General features: G+C 42.1%; 1 protein-coding gene and 1 long non-coding RNA gene across 5 annotated transcripts in view; one reads left to right on the top strand and one right to left on the bottom strand.

The window, feature by feature from the left end:
* AFF1 (ALF transcription elongation factor 1) overlaps window positions 1-19,990 on the bottom strand; it is a 193,800-nt gene that overhangs the window by 166,907 nt on the left and 6,903 nt on the right. Inside the window, exon 2 of one of the 2 annotated variants that reach the window (XM_061583084.1) lies at window positions 14,961-15,023. In XM_061583084.1, coding sequence (XP_061439068.1) covers window positions 14,961-14,995 — 35 coding nt within the window. In that variant the 5' untranslated portion in view covers window positions 14,996-15,023. Of the gene's footprint in view, window positions 1-1,859; window positions 2,679-14,960; window positions 15,024-19,990 lie in introns of those variants that run through there. The other variant, XM_061583085.1, reaches the window with a different exon arrangement.
* LOC133363752 (uncharacterized) lies at window positions 1,994-19,389 on the top strand. Of its 3 annotated transcripts, none has more exons than XR_009757751.1 (3): window positions 1,994-2,254; window positions 10,243-10,382; window positions 18,994-19,389. It is a non-coding gene; the product is annotated as an uncharacterized LOC133363752 (long non-coding RNA). The 3 variants fall into 3 exon arrangements; XR_009757750.1 differs by having other exon boundaries at window positions 10,247-10,382; XR_009757752.1 differs by having other exon boundaries at window positions 10,261-10,382.

Here is a 19,990-nt window from a genome sequence, read left to right on the forward strand (position 1 = left end):
TTTCTCTCCATCACCTGCCACCTACTGCCCTGGACTCCTGCTGGGAGAAAGGCGGGATATAAATCAAATAATAAATGAAATAAATAAAGAGAATCAAGAGTCTGGCCTGGATTAATAAATGGCTTCTGCCGTTTAGGATTCTCCTACACAGAAAACTGCTATTACTGGAAATCTGCAACATGACGAAGTCTTAAGACAAGGAGTTACTCTCCAAATTTTTATATTTGACTCTTCTCAATACAGTATAAATTCAGTGCCTGTGGAGTCAGCCTTCTACTGTTTTATTTTTTTTAAGTTAAGTATCACATATAACCTATTTTTCTCCCCAGCAAAAAGAGAACAAAAGAAAGAACACACACCTTTGCTCTCCAATATCACATAGGCACAACAAAGTGCTAAGTGCAATTATCCTGCCTCCTAAATGACACAAATCCAGTTAGCCAGGATGCTCCACTCCACTTCACACCAAACCTTCCAAACCCAAACTGTGCCAGAGTGTGCTTAAAGGCAAAATTTGAGGTTGGCACTTTTATGAACGGTAGTGTATTCTAGAAGATGGCCAGCAAATTATACCTTGAACATAAAGGCTGGGCAAACACAGAAAGATGGGATTTTAATACTTCCAAAACAACAGTAGGGTCAACCAGTTGCCCACCCCCTACTTGGTTCAATTAGCAATATTCTCGCCATAGTTTGTTGTCCTCCAGTACAACAAAAGTTGCAATTATCCAGAAAAAGAGTACAGCATCCACTTATTCACAAATCCCAAGCAGGAGCGGCCAGACATTTTAACCAACATGCCCCTTGCCACAATTGGTGGAATTGTTTCCAACCAGAGAAGAAATACAGGAATCTACATTACTACTAGGCAGTGCCAAAGTTCATCTTGAAACAGGCCAGCTTGGGGAGGGGGGGTTGTGTGTGTGTGTGTGTGTGGATTGGAAAGGGGGCCAGAGTAGGAGGCTGGTGGTTGTGAATTTAAGGGAAAGAAAGCATTCAGAAATCATCATGCTGTTTCAATATATTGAGATGGATATCTCCCCACACACATTTAGCTGTGGGATTCCTCAAATTATCCTTTTTATACTCCTAAAGGGGGGAGCAGAGGCAGCAGCAACATCACCACTAATAAAAAGCCTTCCCTGAAGGAGTAATCCAACTTGATTAAGAGCAACCATTTTTAAAATGTATACCTGGATACATTTCCCATCCCCTAATTTGACAGTAACTAGAGATAATTACTCTGTTTCACTCAGTCTCCCCTTCATGCCACACAGAGCTGCATCCTATGCCTACTCAGCAGATTTCACCCTCATAGCCCAACTACCATTTTAAAAGGCTGACATACAATCCAGAGGAAACTGAAACATACAAGATTCTAATATATATATGTATGTGTGTGTGTATATATATATATCACACAAGATCCATTGTGTTGGCATCCTATATAACCACCGCAGTAGGAAATCATTAATCAGCTTTCAGAAGATCAGATTCCAATCGCTGCTCTCACATGTTGTTTAAAAATGCACTATTCCGTTTAAAGACTGTTTCAAACCTTTTTGGAAGGGCGAGAGAAGTAAACTTTAAAAAACTCAAAACAGCCTTTGATCTTTTGTTTTTTTTAGCGATGGGAGATTTCTTTTCGTTTACCAGCCCAAATACATTTCAACCCAATTCAAACGTCTGAAGAAGACAAACTCTTGAGAAAGGGGGTTGGAGAACAGTCAGAGACAATCCAGCAACGACAAGAAAACAAAAACACCGAAACAACGCAGACTAGGTAAAAAACAAAGAACAAAACATAAAATTTAACGATTTTTTTTAAAAAACGGTATGTGTTTTATTTTAATCCTTACCTTGACTGGGCAGCCATAGTGAAGTTTAGCAAGCCAACCGTCTCTTGGCCATCGGCAGACTTCTTCCCGTTCCCCTACCCCCCACCACCCAAAAACTTCCTGTCCATTTGCTGCTGCGTCTGACCTTCTCGTGCCCCGCCCCGCTTGCTCAGAAATATCACGTTAATCACTCGCCCTTCTCTCTCTCTCTCTCTCTCTCTCTCTCTATACAAAGGCAGATTCCTGAACTAAAAGCCTCTCTCTCCTTCCCTAGTTCAATTCTACACTAATTTGGAGACACATCCGGGCACCCAGGGGCCTCCTCCAGTCCGGCTCGGTGCATTGCAAGCCATCTGGGAGGAGGCGGAGGCGGGAGCGAGGGAGGAGGCTGAGCTCTCCGTCTCGCAGCTCCACAGGTAAGCCAAGTCCCGGACAGGCTGGTTTCTTTTATTTAATTAATTACAATTCGGGGCTCCTATCTTTCTGCAAAGGCTGCCAGCGAACGCACCGCCGCCGTTCGTGCCAGCCCACCCTCCCTCCTGTCAGCGCACGTTAAAAACGGCGATTTCAACTAAACGACAAATAAAAAGGGGAATTGTTGCTCTTTTGTGGTGGCCGGTTCTTCTCCCTCCAAACCGGAGGGTTCGCACCTCACTTTCCCCCCACACACACACATTTTTGTCCCCTCGCTAAGTTTGCATGGTACAATCCGCCTCCCTTAAATGGACATGTTGTTCTGTCAAGGGCAAGAAAACGGGAGGATTGGCTAAGAAAAAATGGACAAGCCCGGCTGGCGAGCCTATCAGAGAGGAAAGGGCGCACGAAGAGGGCTCCTAGAGAGAGAGACGCCCCGCCTCGCCCGCTGAGAAGAAAAAGGGGCGGCCTGGCGGGGGTGGGGCGAGAGGGAGGAGGAGGGAGAGAAAGCGGCCTGTGCCAAAAAAGAAAAAAGCCTTTTTGACCATGTACAAACATGCACCGGCCAGCCGGGAGACGGAGTCCGCTTCTGCCTGGCACTGCTGGCGCGCGCGCACTGAGAGCCGCTCCACGGACGGGCAGATAAGAGGCGGTAGCCGGCGGCGGATGGAAAGCTCCTGGAAACTTGGCGGGGAAAGGCTTACGCCAAGGGTGTCTGGCACCCAGGCGAGCAAGGAAGTCCCAGGGATGGGAGGTGCTGTGTGTTCTCGCACCACACATGAGAGAAGCACCAAGGCTCTCCCACTTTTGTGGAATTGGCTCCAGGCTCAGCCAAGTTGGTTCTTTTTTTTAGGAAAAATAATAATAACAACAACATTATTCAACACTGGGAAGCTCACAAGCGCAGCACTGGGGTGATGGCTTTACCTGGGATTATGGGGGCTTTTTTTTTTTTTAAGGAAGCGGGGGCTGCTGTGATATTTACTTGTTTTTATTTATTACATTTATATCCCACCTTTTCTCCAAGCTCAAGGTGGTATACATGGTTTTCTTCCCCCCCATTTAATCACAACAACCCTGTGAGGTAGGTTAAGCTGAGAGGCAGTGACTGGCCCAAGGTCACCCAGTGAGCTTCATGACTGAGTGGGGATTTGAACCCTAGTCTCCCAGGTCATAATCTTACACTCTAAAAACTACACCACACAACTGTTATTTAGACGCATAAGAAAAAGTCCTGTAAAGTCAGAACAAAGTATTCCCATAATGGCTGACCAGATTGGAACCTTGGAAGCTGCTTTATGTGGTCCATCTAGCTCAGTACTGTCTACACTGACTGGCAGCAGCTCTCTAGTGTTTCAGGCAGGAGTTTCTTCCAGCCCTTCCTGGAGTTCCTTGGAATTGAACACAGGACCTTCTGCATGCAAACCACAGATGCTCTACCATTGAGCTACAGCCTTTCCCCACAAGCAGAGCATGAGGACAATTGCACTCTCTTATTTATTAGTTACATTTATAACCTGCTTTGGGAGCACAATGTTGAACACATAGTCCTGTCACTTTTTTTAATCCTCCCAACAACCCTGTGAGGTAGGCATGGCTAGCAGACTGGCCTGTGAACTTCATGGCTGAGTAGGAATTTGAACCTGGGCCTCCCCAGTCCTATTCTAACACTGATTTTTTTAAAAGAATTGGTCAACTAAAAAAAGGTATCCTTGATTAGTCTGTCATCCATTTTTTTAAAAAAAATATGAAAACTTTTAAAAATACAAATGCTTATAAAAACTGGAGGCAATACAAGCACCATCTTAAATGTGTATTTATTTAGGAGAGGCACTCTCCTTTTCTATCACACAAGAATTTCTAAAAAAAATGCATCTAAAAATTGTTGTAATGTTTCTTGTTGCAGAAATACTGTTTTATGCATATGGACATATGCAAATTTAAATATTTTAATTGATTTAATCATGAAATTAAATCGGTTAATCTCTCTTTAAACTGGGCTGCAAAACTAATTATTTTATAATTAAATTTTTATCCTGCCCTTCCTCCCAGGAACTGAGGACAGCATGCCTTGTCCCTGCACAATGGTATCCTCACAACAACCCTGTGAGGTACATCCAGGTAAAGGACAGTGAGAGGCTCATAGTCACCAAAGTAAGCTTCACGGCTGAGTAAAGATTTGAACTTAGGTCTTCCAAATCCTATTCCAACTACTACACCATACTAGCTCCCAAAGGTATACTTCCTCTGCAGTAGTTAATTTCCAGAAAGAGAACCCGATGCTCAAGTCTATGTGAAAACATGCTCCAAGCGGGAAAATTTTCTCCCTTAAGCCTCACATGTGTGGTGACCCTCTCAAGTTATAGTGATAACAGAAATATACTCTGCACCAGCTTTGGGGCCCTTTTCGTGTATTCCATTAATAGCCTGCCTTTCCTCCATCGTGGAACTCTAGATAGCATGCATGGGGTCCTCTGGCAGTCTCCCATTCAGGCACTGACCAGACTGAGACCTGCTTAGCTTCAGCAAGGTGCCTGGAACATGTGTCTTCAAAAGATGCCCTGGGAAATGCACTCTGCACCCCCCTCGGGGGCACTTTCATTGATTTGTGTTTGATATGTTTAAGGATGGAGGCTTTGAATTGAAAGATGCCAGGCCCAAAAGCTAAGTCCTGTATCCAGGAAGGTTCCATTTAACTATTATTTTTATTTATTAATTCATATAGCACCATCTATATGCATGGTCCTTTACAAGGAATAGATGCGATCAGTCCCTACCCCGAGGATCTTACAGTCCAGACACAGGGAGAAACAGCAAAGGAGAGGAAATGGGAGTCATGAGTCTGTAGGGAAAAAATGTGCTTACGACAAAGTATGTCTAATTCAAATAGTTACAAAAAGTATCTGTCTACTCTATTCCTTTTACAAAACCTCCAAGGTGAGTGGCCATCATGGCAAATTAATTCCATAACAGTATAAATGTCAGTATGTTAAAATGTAACACTAAAAAAGTTTCTTTTTCACACAATGCAAGATATAGGTGGGCTAATCCTAACTCTGACACTGGAGTCATAACACGCACTTGTGGCTTTCTCAGAGGCATCTGGCTGGCATCCACTGAAACCAAATACTAGATTATACTGATCCAGGAATGCAAAGTATGTTTTTAAAGTTAAGAATTAAAAATCCTTAATAAACATTATTAGATATCTTACCTGCTTTTCACCATAAAGTCCCAGGGTGGGTTATAAAAAATATAGTACTGTCTCCTACATAGCATTTTAAAATTGCAAACTCTTTGCCTTCTCCATAAACAGTAAAAAAAGGTCAGTCATTATCAAGGCCATTTTGCAAAGTTGCCTGTGCAATGCAAAGATCACTCATATCTCATCCCTGCAACTGCATTAACACCAGGAAAATATATAAACATTCACAAAGAAAAGGGATTTAATATATGAACCTGTAAAACTGAGCAGGATTCCTAGAAATTATTAGAGCCAACTTGCACCTCTCTTTTTGCAACCTTGGGTACAAAAAGCAAGTGGCAAAATACACATGCAACACACTCAATTGCAAACAGCACTTGCACATATAAATAGCCTGACCTCATTTCTCTGCACTAAACACAGAAGCAGAGGTCTGCTCCTTTTCTGATCCCTACTTCAGTGCTTGAAGGAACCACATATGCAACGTTCACAGATACTTCTCTATTCCACTTTACAAAACAAAAGTGTAAATCAGCTCAAAATGCTGTTTGGGAATGCATGTTCTTGGTTGTGGTACAAAAAATGTACCTATATTCAGGGCTGCAATTGCACTACACATTTCTAGGCCTTATGGATGTAAACATAATTTGAATTGAATGGGCAAATGGTTGTTGAAATTTCAAAAGCTACAGGCAGGTGAACAAGGTTTTCCAGTGGTTAGGGCCAAGGTGTCAGAGTATTGCATAGCTTCTTGTCCCTCCACAGGACAAGTAAATATTAAAGCATGCCCCTGCCTCCCAAGAAGAACACTACAGCAAGGGGGAACCCAAATCAGGCCCATCAACTGGGCAAAGGTGAAGCAGCTGCCGAGAGTTGGATTCCACCCCTCCAAATAAAAAAAAAAGAGAACACTTACAAAAACCTTGTAACTAAGTAGTAGTGCCTGCTTTTTTCCTCACCCCTTCCAATATCTTTTCCTTTTGTGTTGTGGCTTGTAGACCGTTAGCCTGAAAGGAGAGACTGCCTTATTAATTATTGTTGTAAGCTGCTCCAAGAGCCTTTAAGCTGAGAGGCAGGGTATTTGATTAAATTATGCAAAATAACAAAATTGCACAGAGAAATTATGCAAATTTGTTCAATGGGCATAACTCATACTGCTTGCAGGATTCATTTTAAGCACAGTATTATTACTTTGGTGGTGTATACTTCGTTTATATTGTTGTAAATTAACAGAGATAGCAATACAATGAGAAATATGATGTGCTGCAAATTGTGATGCAGGTTGTGAGGTTTTAAACTTGGGGGGGGGATTTAGACACCTGTAACTCATCTCTTGGAAGGAGGGAATGGCTTTTGATTGCTTATTGCCGAGCTGGTAGCGAAGTCAAAGGGATTTTGTACACATTCGGTTCTCAAGATATTTCCAGATGAAAACATATTTCTCACACATGGTTTTTCTTACCACCAGAAACAGGCCAGAAGCCACCAAAAAGGGAAAGGATATGAAAGGAAGTGGAAGTCAAGAAACTGGGCAGCCCATTGTACAGAGAGGCCAGCAGCCCAGAATATCTGATCTCTTCCAGATTTCAAAAAGGGAGAGGGCCTGATGTCAAGCTATATGGATGGGCTACAAAATATCAAAGAAGGGCAGGGGGCATTAAGTTTTTGCCTTTCCACCCTGGCATTTGCTTTTATCTGCAAAGGGAGCAAGCAAGTTGGTAGCAGGCAGCATAAGGAGTAGCAGATAATCAAGAAATCCTACACAGGGTTGACAGTGTAAAACAAAGATACAAGCCAGCTCAGCTATGCATGCACACATACACGAAAGAAAGGAGAGGGGGGAACTAGCAAGGAGTTAAAGTAAACTCAGAAACCTTCACAGCACAGCACAAATCAGCATAACAACTCCCAAGACAAATCCTGCAATCCAAACAACACTAGATGTGTTGCACACTGGTGTGCAATACATTGTAGTACTGTTTGTCAGCTATGCTATGGGTTCCACCAAAAGAAGCCAGCCCTTCATTCATATTCATTTTTAAGTTAAGAGCTTTGCAGCTATTGTTGTTTAACACACACATACACACACTTAATAATCAACACATATTGGTCATGAATATGGAGTAGCAGTGGGTCTGGAGGCAGGCCTTAAACAAAGCTGAAGGAAGGCCTATTAATTAATGAGATGTGTCTTAACAGCCCCCATTTACATCCAGTAGAGATTCCTTTGCAGTGGGAGGTGAAAAGGGTCAGCTGCCTATTGTGAATCCAAGTACTTCAAGCATGCAAGCTAGGGGCTTTTCATCTACAAACAGACCTCTGGCCCCAGGCCATAAATTGTCCCATTGAGGGAACTTTCAATAGCCCTCCACAATCTCCCTACTGTACAGCCAAAATAACCAGTTTCCCAGCTGAGACTGCAGATGTGTCCTTTTTACCCATTACTTCAATAATAACACATAGAATTTGTGGCAGATCTGATGTGCATTGTATTAAATACCCCACACCTTCCCACTCCCAGGATACACTCACAAATGGGTTTTCAGCTGGTACCAAAATGCCAACACACCCACACACAACTTCATCCATCCATCACCATTATACATTAAGGGACAACTGCTAAGCGATCCTTTATTAGAATCTGCAGAGCCATAATGGCTCCCATAAACTGGACAGCCTCATCTGTTACACTCAGCATTTAACGTCCTCATTTCCTACTGAGAGGGAGGACAGGCATGCTGTACGTTAGGGGTTCTCAAACGTTCTATCCCCAGAGCCCATTTGGGAGGGATGAAAACTACAGAGGCACCATGAGAAAACTACAATGGCACCACGAGAGCAGATGCAGTCACAAGCTGATGGCAGCACGAAGATGGGGCCAGTCATAAAATGGAAGTGCAACAGCTGAGCTATGTAGCCACTCTTCCTAAATGGCACTGTGGGGCAGAAAATGGTAGCCCGCATGGCTACTGTTGCTCCTTGCAACCCTGGAGGATGACAGCCTAACCCAACTCACAGGGTTGTTGAGAGGGAAAAATGAAAGAGGGAGGAACTCCTCTCTGCAAGGGCAAGAAGCTGTAGTAGTAGGTTTCCTGCACTGGCAGCAGGTTGGACCAGATGATCTTTGGGTCCTTTCCTCCTCTATGATTTCCGCCATCATGCATGTGGAGGGGGCCCTATTCTGACTACGCATCTGGACTCAGAAAGCATGTATACAGGAAAGTCTAGCATAATACAGATTAGGACCCCAGGGGTGTGGACCCTTTTTTCAATCAGGCCCACTGACCCACGGGGTGAGGGGAATCAGTTGGGAGCTTTGAAGGTGCTGGTGGCTGATCTGACCTACATTTTCAAGGGTGCCCAGGGGCTGGAAGAAATTTAGTAAACGTATGGATCCAGTTTCTTGGCCATAAATTCCTGACACCCACGTACCTCAATATCAACATATTTATACACACACTTGTTTTGAATCTGAGACACTACAAGCATTTACATACATAACCCTGGGTAATTGGTACCTGCTAACGAGGCCTCAGTCTATGTCCAAAATAACAAGGAAAGACCAATTTAAGACCAATGCTTCAGAACAGTGAAAAATATAAATTTAAATTAAAAATAAGAATTAGGGATAAAAAAACTCTATAAAGAGTAAAAAATAATGTAAATGTACTGCTTTCAAGTCAATTCCGATTTATGGCGACCCTATGAACGGTTTTCATGGTAAGAGGTATTCAGAAGGGTTTACCATTGCCTCCCTCCAAGGCTGAGAGGCAGTGACTGGCCCAAGGTCACCCAGTGAGCTTCGTGGCTGTGTGGCGATTCGAACCCTGGTCTCCCGGGTCATAGTCCAACACCTTAACCACTACACCACACTGGTGTAGGGAACCCAAAAACAGTCCAATGAGGAGACAGCATCCTCAGTGGCCACAGAATGCTGACCAACAGTCAGGGAAAAGACAGAAAACGGGAGGGGGAATGAAATTTATTTATTTATTTATTTATTTAATGGAGTATCCTGGAAGGGGAGGCCACTGAAGAGGAACGCACTGCAATACATAACCATGGGTAATTGGTACCTGCTAACGAGGCCTCAGTCTACATCCAAAATAACAAGGAAAAGTTATTTAAGACCAATGCTTCAGAATGGTGAAGGCTACTATTCACAGTGTGGACTCACACTGGACTGTGAAGACAGGTTCAAAGCTCCACTGACCCATAAAGCTAACAAGTCTATTTGGCGCAATCGTTATCTCTCAGGCAAGCCTTCTTCACAGGTCTGTTGTGATGATAAAAATGGGGGAGGAGAACCAAGAACACCTCCTTGAACTCCTTGGAGGAAAAGTGGGATATAAATTAAATGCAAAAATAAAACAAGCTGAAGCTTCAGCTTGACCACCAGAGCTAGGAAGATAATCTCTGACTTTCCCAACACAAGTAGTCCCTAAGTATGATGTTTAGCAGTAGCATACGGGTCACTGTTGTTAAAGGGATGGAAGCCATGACTGTTTATAGTGGTATGATACTGCTATAGCACAGATGGGGCCTCAGCCTCACCTGCCTCACAGGGTTGTTGGAGGGATGAAATGAAGGAGGGCCCATGTACACTGCTCTAAACACCTTGGAGAAAAAGCATTTTTTTACAAAAAAAAAAGTTGCAACCATTGATATTCGCATACAAATCCTCATAAACTATGTCTGCATCATTCACATTTTGCACATGAGGAAAGCAACACACAGGGATAGTAACTTGATCAGGCTCGTTTTAAGAACCCATTATGATTTAAGCTAGGTCTCTGCCAACAGAAGAAAAAGCTGGAGACAAAAGGAGCTTTTGCTCCCTAAGGTGAAAAGCTGTAATGATGGATGACAGAATTATAAAGCAGACAGAGGGAGTCGTTCTTCCATCCCACAAGCGCCTAGATAAGGTAAGAAAATATAGGTAAGAGCAATTAGCCTCTATGAAAAGGAGCGAGTTCCTCCATCTAAAATAGAGATTCTAAATGGAGGTTTTGGCCCCGATTGCAGACAGTCACATCTCTAATCACTTGATACAGTAGCAAATATAGAATGTAGAATATATTCTGGTTCTAGTGGAAACTCTGGGTCTCTGCAGTATTTTTCTTTAATATTTTAGAGTTTTATTGTATTGCTATTATCCTATATTGGCACATCTTTATATTGCTAGGTTATATAATGTGCTAGCGATTTGTTCGTTAGCAACACTATAAATGGAGTCATTTCTAAAAGTGTTAACATTGTGACACTTGGGGAGGGTGCATTATCCGTATTAGTATGATTTTAAAAACTCTTATTTACTAGGAATTGCCTGCCACCTTATAGTGCAATCCCAGGCATTTTTTCTCAGCTGTAAATCCCCACTGAATTCAGTGAGGTTTACACTCTAGTTTAGGATTGCACTGTCATTATCATAACACTGCTATGACCATCTCAGAACCAGCTTAAGGGTTGTTGTTTTTGGCTATCTTTAGGTGAGATGGGCTGCAGGGTGTTGTTGTTGGAAGTATCCCCGTGCTAACATTGCCCCAGAACTCCCTGCAGTGTCTCAGAGGATACTGGGGTGCAGCTTCCATTTGTGCACAGAGCTGGCTATGATACACCATGGCAGCTGCTCCTCGAACAGTGTTTTTCCAGGAGATTGCTTAGTCAGCCTGGATGGCAGAGTCAGACTAAGGCTACCTGCAATGTAAATGCGAGGAACTCCTACCAAGCGCTAGAAGAAAGGATCTAGAAGTTTTACAAATCCCCCTCCCTTTAAGTAGAGGATCCTGCAGGTAGCATCCTCAAGTCTTTGTTAATGGTAAGCAGATATTATCCTACTATTGCTATGTGCAGCTTAATAATTCTGTTTTAATTATCCTATCCCACCAGTTAAAACAGCTAGACTGGTGAGAACTAGGGAGAGGGCTTTTTCAATTGTGGCCCCCACTTTGTGGAATTCCCTCCCAAATGATCTCTGCCATGCCCCCTCTATGATGAGTTTCCGCCGGGCCTTGAAGACCTGGCTCTTCAGGCAGGCTTTTGGGGTGGGTTAGGTTTTATTATTGTTGTTGAGCTTTTTAATGTTTTAAAGTATTTGTATGTTTTTATTTTGTACGTCGCCCAGAGTGGCTGGACAGCTAGCCAGATGGGCGACTAATAAATTTAATAAATAAATAATAAACAGTGGATGCTTTGGCAAATGGTTGAATTTTGCATATGCAGAGGCTTATATGTTCTTGTTGGACTTGGAGGGCAATTTGGTGAGAAGGCAGGCTGTAAAGAGTGTTAACCATTGTGATTTATACACCAGCTGAACAAAGGCAGAATCCACAGGCTGAACGCAATTTGCTGTTCAGATTCACTACAGCTGTCAAGAATCATTTTGATACAGTATCTGATCTGGAGTGAGAAAGCTCTACATGTTTGGATAGTACTCAGACTGGACTCTAGAGAAATTGTATTTTATTTTTTGGCTTTAACATTTGGCGTGTGCTCTAGGAACATTAACATAAAGAAAACGCACGTTTATCTCAAATCACTAAAAGTGTCAACGAATAATTTAGAAGAAGTGGTTGAGTCGAGTGCTATTGAAAGAGTTATCACCCAGCATATCTACTCACAGGCAAGCATCCTAGGCCCCATTTGCACTATACAATGAATGCAGTATTATTCCACTTTGAAGCATCATGGCTTCTCCCAAAGAATCCTGGGAAATGTAGTTTGTTAGAGTTGTTAGGAAACCCCTATTCCCCTCACAGAGCTATAATTCCCAGAGTTCCCTGGTAAGAGGAATTGATTGTGAAACCACTCTGGGAACCGTGGTTACAGTTCCCGGGATTCTTTGGGGGAAGCCATGACTGTTAAAGTGGTATCATAGTGCTTTAAATATAGTGCAGATGGGGGCCCAGACTAGAGAAGTTACCTTCAAGCACATCTCCACGCAAGTAATCTCTTAACGTGTTGCCTCACTCATGCAAGAATCCATAGCAACAGGCTGAGGCACTTATTAGAGATAGGCCAAGAGATGCCGCCCTGGGCTCCTGCTGGGAGGAAGGGCGGGATATAAATCAAATGATTAATAAATAAATAAATAATAGTGACCAAACCACACGTTAAATCCTTCAGGAATGAGTGGGGACAGGGAACACCGTTCTGTGGTGGTTTTGCTTCAAACTGGCCCAACTAATACTAAAAAGTAGGACTGAGGGACTTCTGCTCTACCTCAAGGAATTGTCTTATGATGTACTGCAAGCCATTTCCCCCATCTCCAGTGGTAAGTGCCATTGCTTAGGTACCTACAACAACACAACCCATTCACAAGAGAGATATCAGCAGACTTAGGAGAACACACAAATTTGCAGAAGTACAAAAATAAAAATTAGGGATTAAAAAAAACTCTATAAAGAGTGTTGGGAGCCCAAAAACGGTCCAATGAGGACAGAGCATCCTCAGTGGCCACAAAATGCTGACCAACAGTCGGGGAAAATACAGAAAACTGGGGAGGAGGGGGAACAAAATGGAGTATCCTCAAAGGGGGGGCAGTGAAGAAGAACACACTGTAATTTTATTGCAGGTCCCACCTCTGCTTTTTAATGCCTAACTGCTGCTGATGGGAAAGATCATGCACAGTTTTGGAGCACAGTATCAGCAATATGGTGAGACCACCAACTCTACTTTTCTTATACCTCAGACTATGCTGCAGCAGCAAGGACCTTGAAAAGGCAGACAATACTGTGGGTTAGAAGGGAGTTAAATGAAAGTCAATACTACCTTCCCCCCCCTTGCTTTTACATTGTCCCTTTGAGCACCCTTAAGCTGAAAAGTTGACTATAAGATTTGATCTGCTAGTTCCATTTCTCTGGTTGTGGAAATGTAACTTTACATGGTAGCAGTATATGCCCCCTTTCTGGAATGAAGTCCCTCCTTACCCACCATAACACCTGATGAAGCAGTGCTAGCTGTGTTTAGTGTTGTTTCTCAAACTTGCTTCACAAAAAATCTAAGCCTGAGATGGCCAGTGTCTGTATTCTCAGGAAAAAGGCAGTGATCGGGTGACCAGAAATATATTTTGTGTGTTAAACTGACCACAGGAACACAAAGAAGCTGCTTTATACGTGACTGACTCTTGGTCCATCTAGCTCGGTATTGTCTACACTAATTGGCAGCGACTGTCCAGGGTTTCAGACTGGGGTCTCTCCTAGCACTACCTGGAAACGCTGCAGATTGAACCTGCCTTCTGCAAATCAGATGTTCCACCACTGAGGTACAGCCCATCTCACAAATGGTCAGGCTCCATAATAAAGATGGCAGCATCTCGCAGGAAGGGCTTACTCGTTATGGAGAGGATGTGATTGGCACAGCATTGCATGCAATTATGTATGCAAACATACACACAGTTCAATGGGGGCGAGGCAACACGAAAATGTGGAACTATTCCATTTCTGACAACTGGAAAAGACTTCTCTTTTCCTCAATGGCTGAAACCACAGTCAATTCTCAACAGAATGTTACATTAAAACTTATAAAATGTCAATGGTTTTCTAGCTGGAAGTTTATTATTATTATCATCATCTTTATTATCATTAGATTTATATCCTGCCCTTCCTCCCAGCAGGAGCCCAGTTTATGAACGGTCCACCAAGCTTCAACTTCCCAAAACAAATCTTTGTGGCTTCGTGGTAAGCTGCGTTGAGCACTTTTACATTGAAAAGGCGACTCAAAACGTTTTTATAGAGACACAAAACAAAAAATGCCGCTTCATGTCTTGATTAAACTAAGGAGCAAGATGGAATTGTCTCAGCGGCAGATCTGTCTCATGGGCAACCAGCTGGCCATCTATGCTGTTTTACAGGTTGCCTGTTGAAGGACTGTGGCATGAGACATGACCTCTGAACAGTCCTCTACTTGACAAGCCCACAGCCAATTTCTTTCACGGAACAAAGCAGGAACGAGGCATATTTCTGTTTACAGCAACAGGATAATTAATACATTGTGTTTGCTTGAAGGAGACACTGTGCAAGACAGAAAACGTGGCGGCCCTGAAGGGCTAGGAATGATTATCAGTCACCTCTAACAATGTCTCACTGAGATGATTCACTTTTTACTGCTGTGCTGAGCTAAGGCAAAGTTTAGCTTAGCATTCCATCCCAACAGGGACATCAGCAAACCATGCACTGTAGCCAAAAAAAACCCCTTGGCTACAGCTCATGCTTGATGAGGAGAGAGCTTAACCATAAATCCTAGTTTGGATGATCTTGGTTTAGTTTAGACAGCACACCAGTAAAAAAAAAAAAAAAAAGACCAGGAAGAGCAACATGACTCTGGGAGTCCACATGCATGTATGGTCTCAGCCGTTTGCAAACAAGGTCACTCTGCTATAAACTACTTAACATTCATCTTTTATTCCTGCAAAGATCATGAAACAAGATGGAATTTCTTCACTAAAAGGCTCAAAGGTACTCAGGAGAGAGAAATGGTGTCCTCATGCTGGATTAAAATCTTACCTGTTTCTGCCACCTGCTGTGTTTGTAGATGCCATTTTGACAATTCTGTGCCAATCAGCTTATCTGGAAAGGAAGAATTAATGGTGAGCCCATCAACATTTTAAAGAACATCAACACACTCCAAAAATAAGCCCTTTCAAAACATCTATCTTCTTATTTTCCACAGCAAGAGTAAAATAATACCTTTAGTAGCATAAAGACTTTATGACTAACAAGTTTCAGAGGAGTTCACCAGCCAAGGATATATATAAAAATCAAGGATATATATAAAAATGAGGGTTGTGTCAGTTGTCCTTTAACTCCAAGCACAGTTTAACCTAATTAAGTATGTGTAACACCTCCTCCATTCCATCTTAAATATTACAAACGCAGTCTTGGGCTTTTCGTTGTATCCAATCATTTCCCCATCCCTTTCCACTCCCTTCTTTCTTTTGGTTTCTTCTTCTCTGCTTCAAGTCCAGCCTGAAGATGCATTCTGGTAAACTCAAAAGCTCGCTTGTTAATATGTGACTTTTTAATTGGTCCTAATAATTGCTTTGGGATTTTTTTTATTGACCATGGTTTAAAGCAAGAAAACAAGGAGTTCTGCAAGTCCTGCTGGTGAGAGAAGTCATTCTCGTCCCTTATTCTCATTGCAGAAATGAACAGCTAAGGCAGAAAAGGACAACTTCTTCAGGGTCACCCAACAAGACTGAAGCAGAACTTGAAATTTTATCCCTTAGGGACAAGGCCACTCTTAGCCTACCTTGCAGGATTGCAACAAGGATAAAATTTGGGAGTGGGGGAGAAGCAGAGAAAGTGATAACAATAGGGGTGTTCAAAGGTTACATTCAACAAGTGTACGATCTGAGTACACAAATAGTTTAGCTGTACCCTCGTGCAGTAATTCACTTGTGATATGCAGCAAGTGCACTTTCTGTGTACACAACAGCCGAGCTATATAAATGAAGAAGCACATACACTTTTACACAAACACTAGTACATGTACTGAGACAGCTTGTACCTGAGTTCAGTGTAGTGTGTGAACAACCCTAATGAAGTAAATAATCAGCAAAATAAACACTGGGAACTTTAGACATGCTGTCCTTTCATCATCCTGGCAGCACAAAACAGTCTTGCCTTCCCTCTCCTGGTGCAGACACACATATATACACACACACACACACACACAGCTCTTACACATTTTAAAAATTCTAAGATGCCAGGGCCTTGCTTCAAAGCAAAGCACAGGAAGCTTCATCTCTTTCAAGTGGTTTGCTAAAAACCCAGAGTTACTTTCAACAGTAAGCTTCAAGCCTAAAGTTCACATGTAATGCTGCTAATAATGCTCATAAACACAAACTTGTCATATTAAATAGATCTGAGAGATCCCTACAGGCTGTTATTATTCAGTAAGGTCTTTCTTGCAGGTACTAGAAGGCATGAAACGAGTTCTATCTTCTTCTTCCAAGCTACACAGCAAGTGGATTGGACTGTGAAAGACCAACCCAAATTGTGTTTGTAGGGCAGTACAATATCTCAGAAAGGTCAGATGTCCTGCTCCCCTGGTGCATTCACTATAGCTGCCCAATTTCCCTGCTTTTTAGAGTTTGATAGAAATATCTGTGGGCTATAGCTACGTTCTTAAACCGCAAGATTTTTTGCCTATTAGTGAATTATATTGGTATGATACTGATTTAAATTAATACTGCAGATGGGGCTAAGAAGTGGGGGGGGAGAGAGAAAGGCTACAGGAATGAAAAGCAGAAAGGATGGGGCTGGAACAAGTTCCAAATTGCCAAAGATGCATTCCCAATCACCAGAGGATTGGGATCAGGAAGACCAGGCTCCCAGGGCTCACCCAACTGCACAGCAAGCCCAGCAATTGCTAAAGCAGAACCAAACTTATTAGCTCTGTTCCTTTGGCTTGCTTAATCTGTATGTTTAAAAATAATTTCAAAAATTAAAAGTGGGGGGAGAAGTGTTTTGTTGTTAGCACCTATAAAGAAGCCTACAATCCAAGACTTTGCAACGTGATGGGTAAGCTGCCTCTCCCAACTTGATGCTTTCCACATGTGACTGAACTACAGCAACTTTCACCAATCTGGTGCCCTCCAGCTGTTTTGGACTGTAACTCCCTAGCTGGCTCAGTCTGATGGGAGTTGTACTGAAGTGATCCAGCAACAGGCACGCGTGATGGCCTCTTAATTATTTTATCTATTATAAATGTTGCCTGCACTTCATAAAAAAAATCTCAGGGCTGGGATGAAAGACACTGAAAATATGAAAATGAAAGAGATGTGCCCAAAATCAAAGCACAGAAAAATATAATACATATGTACACACCATACACTTAAAGTATATTCTACCACTACAACAAGAATCCTGGAAACTAGTTTACGCCTAACAGAGCTACAATTCCCGGGTGCCCTTAACAAACCACAGTTCCTAAGATTCTTTAAATGCATAGTGTGTACTCAGCCACAGAAGGGACTTACATTTAGCCATCCTCAAACATCTCCCACCCTCACCCAAGGCAGTCAGCCTTATGTGGCTATTTTATAGCACATACACAGTACCACCACCACTCCGGTACAACCATAAAAGAAGAGCAATATATGTAATTGCCGCCACTCTGGGATCCTTCTGGGAGGAAGGGTGGAGTACAAATTTAATTAATAAATAAGCAATAAAAATAATTAATAGTAGAATTAGTATTAAGTATAAGTCTGCATCTGTGTCAGAATTGTTTAATATGTTTTTTAATAATGTTTTTAACCCTTTTTAAGGTTGTTTTTTAAAATGTTTTGAATGCTGTTTTGTTTTAATGTATTTTAAGATCTGTTTTTATGATGTTTTAAAGTGTTTTAGTGCTTTGTTTGCCGCCCTGGGCTCCTGCTGCGAGGAAGGGCGGGATACAAATTGAATAAATAAATAAATAGAATTAAACTTGAACAAACCCAACAATTAAGAAATATATGAGAACATGCAAAATAACAGAGCTGTGCTCCAGATTCAGCCAAGTCCCAAGCCAAATCAGGCCCATTTGGATATATCTGGGTCTCAGCCAAGTTGGGTTCTGACAGCTACGGTTCACTAAGTTTCAGATTCAATGACCCAGAGTGACTTGGGGCTGTCAGGAGGTGGGGCATCAGGCAGGGAGAAGAGACAGCCGTACCTCTCCTTCCTGCCTGAGTGCCACTGCCGCCCCCACAGGATCACTGTGGGTGCCAGTTTGCAAGTTGCAAAGTGCCTTGCATACCTGCATCACACAGGTTTGCTCCGTAGGCTTGTTGGCTGTTAAGCACACAAAGCGATCATGAAGGTGGTGGTTTGCAAGACACTTTCCTGAAGACTTTAAAACCCTAATCAAACATTTGCCCCACCTCCAAACTTATTCGGAACCAGATCAGAGGAGGGGTGGGGGGTTGTCCCCAAGGCAGGTTGACCTGATTCCCCTCCCCCCCCCGATCAGAGCCATGGGGCAGGTGGGAAGGAATAATCAAGATTATTATATTTGCCTTCTTATTCAAAATGCGAATCAATCTCTAGCAACAAGATAACTGAGTGTACACACAGTTGTAGAGAACTTTACAACTGCCTAGAATCCAGCATCTGATTTATCAGCCATCAAAAATCTGGGCCTAAACTAGGTATCAGCCAGCAAAAATCTGGGCCTAAACTGGTGTCTCGGTTACACACATCATAACAATCCCCATAAATATTACTCTACTATTCAATGCTAGTGTTACTCAGAGTAGACCCAATGAAGTTAACAGACTACCTTAGGTTCATTAATTTCAGTCTATTCTGAGTAGGATTTAGTTGGCTACAATCCAGACCTTCTTGGATAATCAATATGTAAAAAACAACATTGGTCATACTCTGACCCCGTTAATTTCAACGAGTTGTACTGGGAGTATGACAAACATTGGATCTCAACCATATATATTTTGAATAGGAGAAAATACTTCGGCTGAATCGTGGGGAAAAGGGTCATATGTAGCTGATGTAGCACTTTTAATCAACTTTGTGATCTTTGTTGTGTCGTTAGGAGTAGCTATCCACCTTAACAAACGTGGAACAGGAAAAACAAACGTGGAACAGGAAAAAGATTTGGAGTCTATGGACTTTAGAAACAAAATCTATTGTTTGGAGACACAGGAGATTAAAGACATAGGGGTCCTTGTGAGAGAGGAGACCCTGGAGACTGGAACAGGGGTCCCTGTGAGAGAGGAGACCCTGGAGACTGGAACAGGGGTCCCTGTGAGAGAGGAGATCCCGGAGATTGGAACAAACGTGGAACAGGAACAAGATTTGGAGTCTATGGACTTTAGAAATAAAATCTATTGTTTGGAACTCAATGTTATCTCTGAAGAAATTAATGAAGATTCTAGAGATAAAGTTATCAATGGCATGGATAATCTTCTGGACTGGATTGATGTGATGGAGCCCAATATAGAGAAAATCTATGGAATTAACTGCAGCCATGTGACAATGGAAAAACTTTCAAGAGATGACCCAGTGTATTTTGAAAAAAAGAACAGAGATATGATTTTACAGCAGTATTTCAGCAACCTATTCAGAATGGATGGCAAGAAAATATTTGGGATAGAGGTAATTCCCATCAGACTCTTACTATATGACTATGGCTTTGACAGCAAGATTATTATGGAATACTGATAATGGAAGATTGGATACTGAAATTACTGGACTTAACAAGACTACTGAAGATGGAAGATGGAAAATGGAACTAATAGGGATAATAGAACAATGGCTACTGAAATTACTGAACCTAACAGATTCTGATGTGATGGATTAATTGAAATGTTTATTTTGACTATGGTTATGACAATAAGATTATCATAATTAGTAATGAGATGGATTAATCGATATGCTTATCTGGAAAAAAAAATTGATAGATATATTTCTTAAAGAATTGAAACCTCTCTTTGACTTTTTGTGGAAAGAATAAAGTAATGTTTATGAGATTTGATGATTAAGTAAGATAACTACTGGAGGAAAGTGATTTTATAATATGACTTAAGAGA

This window comes from Rhineura floridana, chromosome 9, assembly GCF_030035675.1.
Source record: "Rhineura floridana isolate rRhiFlo1 chromosome 9, rRhiFlo1.hap2, whole genome shotgun sequence".
NCBI lineage: Eukaryota > Metazoa > Chordata > Lepidosauria > Squamata > Rhineuridae > Rhineura > Rhineura floridana.